This window comes from Camellia sinensis, chromosome 3 (genome assembly GCF_055761805.1).
Source record: "Camellia sinensis isolate YWXY chromosome 3, ASM5576180v1, whole genome shotgun sequence".
Classification (NCBI taxonomy): Eukaryota; Viridiplantae; Streptophyta; class Magnoliopsida; order Ericales; family Theaceae; genus Camellia; species Camellia sinensis.
In genome coordinates this window covers 73,756,042-73,767,709 of record NC_138963.1, presented here as the reverse complement: position 1 = coordinate 73,767,709, position 11,668 = coordinate 73,756,042, and the positions used below count along the sequence as shown (strand labels likewise).

General features: G+C 32.9%; 2 protein-coding genes across 2 annotated transcripts; one reads left to right on the top strand and one right to left on the bottom strand.

Annotated features, from left to right (window-relative positions):
• Positions 1-322: 322 nt before the first annotated feature.
• LOC145822607 (zinc finger BED domain-containing protein DAYSLEEPER-like) lies at positions 323-1,361 on the top strand. Its single transcript, XM_082920054.1, has 3 exons — positions 323-846; positions 946-1,030; positions 1,123-1,361. The coding sequence occupies exons 1-3, from the start codon at positions 339-341 to the stop codon at positions 1,133-1,135; spliced, it is 606 nt and encodes a 201-aa protein (XP_082776180.1). The 5' UTR covers positions 323-338; the 3' UTR covers positions 1,136-1,361.
• An 8,582-nt stretch (positions 1,362-9,943) lies between these two features.
• Positions 9,944-10,522, bottom strand: LOC145821604 (uncharacterized). The gene has a single exon (XM_082918135.1). It carries the CDS (start codon positions 10,520-10,522, stop codon positions 9,944-9,946), a length of 579 nt encoding a protein of 192 aa, XP_082774261.1.
• Positions 10,523-11,668: the final 1,146 nt, after the last annotated feature.

Below are 11,668 nucleotides of genomic sequence, written 5' to 3'. Positions count from 1 at the left end.
GCTTTGTTCTTCCACAAGTTGATCTGCAGTATCAAGAATGGTGCCTGCCTGCAAATTTTAAAAAACACACACACACAAAGAAAACCAACACATAGACTAGCATGATTAAATCACTGGCCAAAGAAACTAAAATTATATAATTTTTGCCAAATACCAAAGCATCATAGGAAACTAAGTGGCAGGTCAGTTAGCTAACTAATTAAATTTGATTTCTCTATGTGATGCACAATCATAATGGCACGCGAGAAGGCCTAGTAGGACTTCAAGTTCAGTTTCATATTTGGATTTTACTGCTCATTCTGTTCATTATCATATTTGTACTTGATCCTAGGTATAAGATGAGTGTATTGGAGTTTTATTTTGAAAAACTTTATGGAGACAAAGCTGAAGATGAAGTTGATAGGGTTCGTCAAATTTGTTATGATTTGTTACAAGAGTATCAGCACCGAGTTGGTATGGAGACTGATGTTGTTGTTGGTGACTCTTCTGCTCATCCAGAAATTGTTACAGAGACCCTTTCTGAATTTGATTTGTTTATTAGTAGAAAGAGAAGTAAAAAAATGAAGAATGTAAGATCAGAGTTGGACCATTATTTAGAAGATGATGTTTTGCCGAGAACTTCGGGTTTTGATGTTTTGAATTGGTGGAAAGCTAGTGGACCGAAGTATCCGACTTTACAGGCAATAGCTAGGGACATTTTAGCTATTCCTGTATCCACTGTTGCTTCTGAGTCAGCATTTAGTACTAGTGGAAGGTTGGTGAGTCCACATCGCAGTAGACTTCATCCAAACACATTAGAAGCATTAATGTGTGCACAAAGTTGGTTGTGGGGTGAAGAGATGAAAGGTATTATTTCATCCAGTTTACATATTATTATTTCACTTTTTATTATTTATATTACCATGGAATAATTTCACTATTGAATTTATATTCTTTACTTTTTAGGAAATTCAACATTGGAATCGGTGGGCTATGCAACTATATATGATGATGATGAGATCGAGTCGGATCAGTCATGTGCCACTTTTGTGTTAGTTGTCATCTTTTTTGTTGTAATTAACATTTTTTACATTTTATTATTAGTATTAATTATTTATTTGTTTTCCTTTTGTTATTTAACAGGAGTTCAAGTTGAAGGAGATGATGGAAGTTGTGTGGTTTGTATGGGTTTGAAGAAACAATGGAATTGTTTTTTTTGTTGTAATGGATATTTTTATTTTTATTTTTAATTTCAATTTTTGGGTAACCTATCCCTTGCGGGTTGTGCTTGGGATTAATTATTTTATTTGCTACTTGTTGAATTTTCTTGTGTGCTGCTGGACACATGTTTTGGTTGTGTTATTTTGTTCATGTTTTGGTTATGTTATTTTGTTGCTACAGGATGCTTTGTGTGTGGGTTGTGTATGTATGGGCTACTGAATTAATGTTTATTAATGTTTTGCTACAAGATGTTTATTGATATTTATTGATTAGGATGGATGTTGTTACAGATTTATTGATGATAGCTTTGTTTATGGATGTTGTTACAGATTTATTGATGATAGCTTTGTTTATGGATGTTGCTACAGATGATGTTTTTTAAATGGATGTTTATTGATATTTATTGATCTAATTAATTAAAAAAATGATATTCCAATTGATAGATGTTGCTACAGATTTATGGATGTTGTTACAGTTTTAATTAATTAAAAAAATGAAGCTATTAGGGTTGATATTGATAAATTTCAAAATTTATACATCCAGTATTGAAGGGTGATTGAGAATGTTTATTAATGTTTATAGAGTTTTACATTAAAAAAAAAAAAAAAATCGGGGATTATCCGGGGTCGGGGATCCCCGATCGGGGGCGGGGATGGGGCCGGGATAGGGGTCCCCATCGGGGATCGGGGACGGGGACGGGGGGGAGTATTACTTTCGGGGATCGGGGACGGGGGGGGTAGTCCCCGGCCCCGCCCCGCCCCGTTGCCATTCCTATTTGACTCACCAACTGGTTAACTCGTTTGAATGCTGCCACAAATATCTATCCAGCAATGCTATGAATTTTAAAAACTATCCACAAAAAATAATGTGATCGAGATATATTTTAAGCGTAGGTTTTACTATACAACAATTGAATCCAAATCATGTTAGCAAATTTTTCTTGTATTCGAAGAATAGATTAAGGAAGAAGAATGTTTAATTACTTAAATCAAAACAGAATATAAAAAAAAAAATATGAAAAAACATATTCTTATTTTGTTACAAAAAACAAAACAGAATCTAAAAAATCAACATAAAAAAAATGAAACCAGAAATGAAAATTGTAAACAATCTATTTATAGTATTACTTTCTGGAAATTCAATCAAGTCCGGGTTTCAACACTGTCTCCTTAAGACATATTTGTCCTCTCCACGGTACTTTCAGAATGTGGACGTCTATCTCTCAAGATAAAATGAGTAACGACAATTAGTAACAGCATTACAAACTAAGGCCTCGTTTGGGAAGTATCTTTTTTAGCCTAAAAGCTAAAAAGTTACTAAAAAAAATCAAAAGGTTAATAACCTATACTAAAAAGTCAAAGATTCCTTTTTCATTCTACTTTTTGCACATCTTTTCGTAAAAAATCAAAAATTCATTCCAAACATACTAGTTTTTTTACATCATATTTTAGCCAAAAAGTCAAAAAGTTACTAAAAAAGCCTGTTTCCAAACGAGGCCTTAAATGTCCAGCAAACAGACTTTGTATTTATACTCTTTCTCACAGAAAATAAATGTAGCAAAATGCAGGAAGGAAAAGCAGAATGAATAACGAAAATTTATTGAAAACCAAATGAAGGACTTGTCTATTTATAGGAGAATTGGTGGCTATTCAAGATAGATTTGAACAGGTAAAGAACCTATTTGGAATAGACTTAAATAGACAAAGAACCTGTTCGAGTTGGAGGGAAAAAGTTGAAAAGGTGCAATGGACCAAAACTGCTAGCATTCAGAAACGTTGGGGTTAATTTGGAATTTATTTTGAATTTCAAACCGAAATTCAAATTCAAACTGGTAAGAATTTAATTTTTTTTTTTAAAAAATCAAATGTTTTTGGCCCAAAAAGAAAAGTATTGGACTATACAAGCCCAACCCAACCTCGTACCAACGCCCAAGCCCAACCCAACCCGCTTGACCAGGCAGATGACAGTGGCGATGCATGTGTGTTTGTTTTGGGTCCAATAAGTCTAACCCACTTTGCCCATAACTTTTCACTCTTCAAAACTTAAGTGCTCTTTGAGGCCTACCCCAAGGTCCAATCTCAAGGCTTATAAACCCATACAATGTTAGCCTAGTCGACCAATATGAGACAAGCTTTCCTTCCTTCAATTTGGAAAACCGACCAAAACACCAGTTTCATGAAGCTTACTTTGGCATCAATTTTCTATTCACTTGATAATGGTTTTGATCAACCAGATACACTACATGAATTACAACGCGGCATAGAACGTGTTACCACCAATACCCACCATAACCAGTACTTGGGTCCTATTTATATTGTAGCCCAAAGTTGACAAAAAAATTCTGATTTTGTGCAGAATTTCTTAACCATTTCTAACAATCCCTCACATGAATGGAATTTGATGACAACGAAAATGCAACAATAGGCAGAATTTGTCGAGAGAGTATAAATCAAAAATATCTTGCATCAAGACTGGTAGCTTTTGGCCTTAAATATTCCCTAGTGATAACCTATCGGATTTACTAGCTAATCAATAGACACGATGCCTTGAATTGTTTAGCCGTTAATGTAAGCTATAACAATAGATTTTACACAAAATATCTTCTGACGCATCGTGGTTTTCACAGTTGTGTTCATTTTGGTCTTCAATGTTCCTGGTTGTTCATGAGTGCTCTAGAGAATTTAGTTTCTTTATTCTCATAGAACCAACCCCAATTCGACACTCATATAGGTGATTTTTATTAAGAGTATCCCTTATACTCATCTTGACTTTGTATTCCTAAGTCAAGATATAAATAATCATTAAAAGCAAAGCTTACCCTTAATTCCCTATATATAACTTTTGTTGCAAATATCACTCTCATCATAGGAATGGATAAGGATTTTAATCCTTTAGTGATTTCTGACGAGCCACACATAACTTAATTGTCCATTTGAACTTAGTTCTTGGGATCTCCAGTCATTTAAGTAGGGTTACCGTTATGATGACTCTTATGTAGTAGGCCTTAATCACATTCCCTTCGATGAACTATACACTTACTCTTTTGCTAAACCTTTTGTTAACGGATCCGCGATATTCTCCTTAGACTTTAGATAAGCTATTGAGATTATACCAATTTCAGTTTTTCTTTCAATTGATTTAAATGGTACCTTAGTTAATTTCGCTTCTACACATACTCCATATTTATTATTAGGATCAATTTGAAATTTTGGTATATAATCCAAACCATTAAGCCTACGCAAAGCATCAAAATTACATATCCTAATCTACCATGCCATAAATATGACTCAAGAATATAAACAGAAGCTGTGTTAATTTTATTAATAGCAGAAACTGGTACAACAGTCATTAGCCCATCGCTCATATACCCTTTACCTACATACATGCCACTCTTAGTATAAATTTATCAGACTCAAACACAAGCGTAAAACCATTTTTACTCAACAAAGATCCAGAAACTAAATTCTTGCGAATGTCTGGTACATGCAACACATTGTTAAGCGTAAGTTCATTCCGCTAGGTCATTTTCAATACCACATTTCCTTGTCCAGCCACGGCAGAAGTAAAAGAATTTCTCATGAAAAGTTGTTCCCTATTGGCAGCCTCACTATATGAAGAGAACATCTTCTTATCCACACAAATATGACGAGTTGCCCTAGCGTCAACCCACCACTCCTTGGGATTTCCAACCAAATTAGCCTCGGACACCATAGCAGAAAGATTGATGTCATTTACTCCGTTAGAGATGTAATCTAGTTTTGCCACATTGGCTTGATTAGTAGTCTTTTTGCTTGTACGTCCGCGATCCTTCTTAAGGCGTCGGTAATTAGATGCACGATATTCAGTCTTGCCATAGTTATAGTATTTTTTTTTGAACTTTTTATTGTCATTGTTATCACCTCGTTTAGGATCATCTCTAGCAAACTTCCTCTTCTTGTTGTGTGGTTTGGGCACTTGTTCCACTACATTAGCCTTGGACTTAATGGGATTTTTGCCATTCCTCTTTTCAACATTTCGGTTATCCTCTTCAATCCTTAATCGGATAATCAGTTCTTCCAATGTTATCTCTTTGCGTTTATGCTTAAGGTAGTTCTTGAAATCTTTTCAAGCATGCGGTAATTTTTTTACAACTGTAGCAACTTGGAAAGATTCGTTGAGACACATACCTTCAGCATGAATATCATGCAAGATGAGTTGGAGACTTTGCACTTGGCTAATAACCATTTTAGAATCAATCATGACAAAGTCCATAAATTTTCCAACGACTAATTTCTTCGTGCCGGTATCCTCTGTCTTGTATTTTTTCTCTAAAGAATTCTACAGTTCTTTTGCTGTTTTAAGAGAGCTGTAAACATTATACAACATGTTGTTTAGGCCATTGAGGATGTAATTCTTGCAAAAAAAAAAATCAGAATGCTTCCAAGCATCCACTACGACAACTTACCGATCACTTTCATCCTCTTTAAGTACTGGAACATTTTCATGGAGAAACCGAACAAGATTAAGAGTTATCAGATAGAACAGCATTTTTTGCTACTATCTCTTAAACTCTGTACCGTTAAATTTGTTCAATTTCTCTCAATGATTCAAAGGAATTTGAACAGGGTTCTGGGTAACGATCGGTGTTGGTGTAACAACCAGATTGAAGGTACCAGTTTCAGTAGCTATCAAATCTGATTACAAAAATCTTAGAAGCAATACAATTTTCTAGTTACAAAAACCAGAAAATAAAATCAGAATTTTGAATAAAATGAAGAAACGAATTCCGTCTTAAGATTGTTAGCCAATCTTCACTATATTCGAAGAATAGATTAAGGAAGAAGAAAGTTTGTTTGATTACTTAAATCAAAACAGAATATAAAAAATAAAATATGGAAAAACATATTCTTATTTTGTTACAAAAAACAAAACAGAATCTAAAAAACCAACATAAAAAAAAAAATGAAACCATAAATGAAAATTGTAAACAAACTACTTACAATATTACTTTCTGAAAATTCAATCAAGTCTAGTATTTAATATTGTCTCCTTAAGACAGATTCGTTCTCTCCACGATACTTTCAGAATGTGGACATCTATCTCCCAAGATAAAATGATTAACGACAATTAGTAGCAGCATTACAAACTAAATGTCCAGCGAACATACTTTGTGTTTATACTTTTTCTCACAAAAAATAAATGCAGCAAAATGCAGGAAGCAGAAGCAGAATAAATAACGAAAATTTATTGAAAACCAAATGAAGGACTTGTCTATTTATAGAAGAATTGGTGGCTAAGCAAAGAACCTGTTCGGAACAGACTTGAACAAGAAAAGAACTTGTTCGGGTTGAAGGAAAAATGTTGAAAAGGTGCAATGGACCAAACTGGTAACGTTTAGAAATGTTGGGGTCAATTCGTAATTTATTTTGAATTTCAAGCCGAAATTTAAATTCCAACTTTAACAACTCGGAAATTTAAGTTGTTCCTTAAATTTTATACTAGTATTATAGTTGTATGTGATGATATATTATAAATAAATAATAATAAATACAGAATCTAATTTGGCATGGGATTATCAAATATGGGATTAATTAGGGATTATTATTTTTGGCCAAATTAATAGAAATATGGAATTATAATACTAGTTGGGCCAAATTAAAGTTAAAGATAGTAAATAAATAAATATAAAAGTAAGAGTAAATAAATAATAATATTGATAACAACAACAATAATAATAATAATAATGGGTGTGGTAGTAAAATAAATAATTAATTTTCTATTGGTATATGATAGAGTATAATTTAATTAGAGATTAATTTATTTATATAATTATATTAAAAAACTGGATCAAAGTATAATTATCTTAAATATTTATTAAAGATAAATATAAATCCATGAATTTATTATCAAATATGGAGAGAGATACGCGCTGGCCACGTAGCTATGTTCTTGCCTCCCTATAGGGAGGAGGTGATCAACTAGAAGAAAATGAAGGAAAAAAAGAGAGAGAAATGAATGAAAAGAAGTAAAGAAAGGAAAAGGAAATAGAAAGAAAAATTAGAGTGGAGGAACATCCGTGAGAAGGTAGTAAAAATAAGAAAAAAATAGTAAGGGTCAATATTAAGATAAGTTATATTATACCTTGAGTCACCATAATATATTTTACGTATGTTTTGTCTTACCATATTTATTTTGTACAAGTTATGTTTTATAAATTATTATAAATTATATTAATATTTCAATTACGTAGATTAATTTATGCACTTTATTTGTTAAAATAAAACTCATGGATATGTTTGGTTAAATTTTAAAGAATATTTGATAATGACCTTAAATATAATTATGTTTTGTAAATACCACCACCGGAGTCCTACGCCTTGAGGGACTTAAATAACCATCGGCTTCTGTCTGGTCACTTTGTGGCCCTCTATTGTCATGGATCTATTGACCTCTGTTCTGTGCGGAGCAAAGTGTTGTGCGGAGATAAATGCTATACTATTGTGTGAGCCACCTCTATGATCCGTACGAGCTACCTCTTGAATCCGTATCTCTGTTCTGATTGTCACTCCTGTGACCTTTGTTCTGTTTTGTTCGATACGGTGGTTATGGTTATTTATTTACATAATCTCAGTTTTGCTACTTAAATGATTATTTGTTCAGACTAAGTTATCTTAAATATTTTAGTTACATAACTATCCATGGTTATTTTGTGTCCGTTATACTCTTGGTATAATATTTCTCACTTTGCCATGTGCTTATAGCTGTTCACCAATTTTCAGGAACCAATGCAATTCAGAAATAGCTTTTGAAAAGTCTTAGATACGGGACTGCGAAATAGACACACACAGCACTTTTATAATAGAATAATGCTTGGGACCCCCTTTTGGGGGTCACCCCCTCACCCCCTTTGCCATGTGGCAGGGGGTGATTGGAGAAGCAGGAAAAAAAAGAAAAAGAAAAAGAAAAGGTAACCAATGAGAGAGAGAGGGGGTCAAAGGGGGTGGGGGGAAAAGGGGGGATGAATCATTACTCTTTATAATATGTTTATATGTGAATATCGGCCTTTTGGTCAATAAATTTTGTAATAAAAATAGAAACTCCGATAATTATTTTGGTACCCTCACTTAAATATTATTTCCGCTCGCGTTTATTAATTTGTGCAAGAATTGGTTGGAGGTAACTTCAATTACTGGCCATCACAATGCTTAACCCTTGGGTACGGGGAGCGGGTTATGACACCAACCGGTAAAAATTTAATTTTAGAAAAAATAAAATTCAAATATTTTTTGCCTCAAAAAGATAAGCATTGGACTACACAAGCCCAACCCAACCTCACACCATGCACCTATCCCGATCGGACGGACGGACGGACGGACGGTGGCACACGTGTGTTTGTTTTTTGCCCAAAAAGATAAGTATTGGACTACACAAGCCTAACCCAACCTCGCACCATGCCCCGACCGGACGGATAACAATGGCGGCGCGTGTGTGTTTGTTTTTGGTCCAATAGCCCACTCTGCCTATAATCACCCGTCTTCAAAATTTGAGTGCCCCTTGGGGCCTACCCCAAGGTCCAATCGCAAGGCTTATAAACCTATACAATATTAGTCTAGCCAACCAATGTGGGACAAGTTTTCCTTTCTTCAATTTGGAAAACCCACCAAAACATCATATTCATGGAGCTTGCTTTGGCATCAATTTCCTATTTACCTGATAATGGTTTTGATTAACCAAATATACTATATGAATCACAATGCGACATAGAATGTGTTACCACTAATGCCCGCCATAACCGGTACTTGGGTCTTATTTATATTGTAGCCCAAAGTTAACAAAAAATTCTGATTTTGTGCAGAATTTCTTAACCATTTCTAACAAATCATACATCACTTTTCAGTATAAAATTGTTGATAATTTTTTGATAATAATTGAATCTAGGATAAATTATAAATACACCTCTTGAATTTTTTTTAAAATACGAATTATTCTCTGTAGTTTTAAAAATTACATTTCGCTATTTCAAATTGCTAATCGCATAACAAATTATCCATTTTATTTATAAATTATTAAGTCAAATAACAATTTTAATGATGTCAAAAATATATTTTAATTAACACTTCTTGTAATTTTATTGTTGTATCAAAGAGAAATTAATAATTTTATCTTTCTGTTAATTTTATTAAATAATTTTTTTTTTAACAATTTGATATTTGTAATTTCTAAAATTATAAATGACAATTCATATATTAAGCAAATCTCATAAGTGTATTTGTAATTTACTCTTGACTCTATAAATCTATTGGACAATAAATTGAAGGATTACGGCTTTGACCAATTGGATGTTCGTTAATACCTACTAAATATCGTCGTTTCGTTTGATATGTGGGGATACAAACACGTATGCTGTGACAATTAAAGATTGATTAGTACTATGAATTGAGTATATATATATACACTATGACAATGCCAAAGAATTTTTTATTCTATACCAAAGAATTGAGTATACGGGGGCATTTATTAATTATAATCACAAAATTTTTCTTTCTCAATCAATAACAATAACATAATAATAATTTTTCGAGCTAATATTAAACATTAAAAATTAATATTCATTACAAAAGTTTTTAATTTTAAACTTTTACAATTGATCCTGATAAGTTTCCATCTTTTGAAATCTTTCTATGACAGTATCATTGTCAATGCTATCAAAAATATCTCTCTTAATGTAGACAACCAAGCTATCATTCATCCATTCATTACCGATTCAGTTTCGCAACTGATTCTTCACAATATTCATAGCTAAAAATACCCTCTCAACAATAGCAGTTGCAATAGGTAAGATTAATGCTAAAGTCAAGAACAAATACATCAATGGATATACTTTGTCTATTCCAGTCTCCACCATTTTCTTAGCAAGATCAGTAATTCCATTCAACATTGAGAACTCACTACTAGATAGCATGTCGATAATATATGTATCAAGTTGATCATTAAGTATCATGAGCTCCACTGAAGAAAATTCTTTGGGATAAAATTCAACAAGATGAATTAACTTTTTTCTGTCAAAACTAGAGAAAGAGTTAGATGGATTTAAACATGCCACACAAATTAACAACTCAGTGTTCGACTTAGTGAAACGAGCATTTAGTTCTTGAATTTGCATATCCAAAACAATGTAGAATAACTCAGTGCGATAGTGATGTAAGTTTGTAATTTCTTGAACATTTCGCCTTTTTCTCCCTCGAGCTACAAACATATCATCTACTTGAGGAACATCAATTTCATGATTTTCACAAAAAGACAAAATATCATCAAGTAAAGATGTCCACCCATTCTCTTTCATCTTTTGGAGTCATACTTTAGAAATTTGAACTAAATTCATGGCATTAACAATGTCTTGATCTTTCCTTTGTAGTGCTTGCGATAACTCACTTGTAATAGTCAACATCGTTTTCATCAAATGATGGTTGAATACAAACTCAAATAATTGAATTGAGTCCAACAATACATTTGCTTCTGCTCATTATTTTAAATTTGAACCATCCTCTGAAATCATTTCAAGCACATCAATCACTGTTGAAAATATACTAGCCAAGCTGACTAAAGTACCATAGTGTGAACTCCAATGTGTATCACCAGCACATTTAAGATTAGTTTCTTAATTTAAGCCTTGCCTACTAGATATCTCTCCAGTATTAAGTGTCTTCACAACTTTTACAGCTTGCTTCTCCCTAACAATATCTCAGCGTTTACATGATACTCCAATAACATTCACCACATTAAAAATCAAAGTGAAAAGTAAAGCAATTTGATTATGATTATTTGCCATAGCTACAAGTACCAATTGCAATTGATGAGCAAAACAATGAACATAATATGCACAAAGATTCTCTTTCAGTATAAGTGTTTTAAGACCATTGAACTCACCTTACATATTACTAGCCCCATCATATCCTTGACCCCGCAATTTGAAAATACTTAATCCAAGTTTGGAGAATAAATTTTCCACAGCTTGTTTAAGTGAGTTAGCATTCGTATTAGCAACATGCTTAATATCTAAAAAGCGCTCAATCATTTGACTTTTTTTGTCAACATATTGTATTACAACTGCCTTTTGCTCCTTGATTGATATGTCACAGGCTTCATCAATCAAAATAGAAAAAAGTGCATCACCAAGATTTCTAATAATCACATTAATAGTTTCAAATGCGGCCACATTTACAATGTCTTTTTGAATATCAGAAGATGTTAACTTGAGATTTTGTGGAGCATTGTCCAATGCAACTACTTTGACATCTTCATTATGATTAGTAAGAAACTTGAGAAGTTCAAGAAAATTTCCTTGGTTACTTGAATTTTCAGATGCATCATGTTCACGAAACGCAAGTCCTTATCTTAGAAGAAATTCGACACAATCAACTGATGCAATCAAACGGGTTCGATACTTAATTTGAGCTTGATCAGATTGTTTGAAAAAAATCGTTTGAAT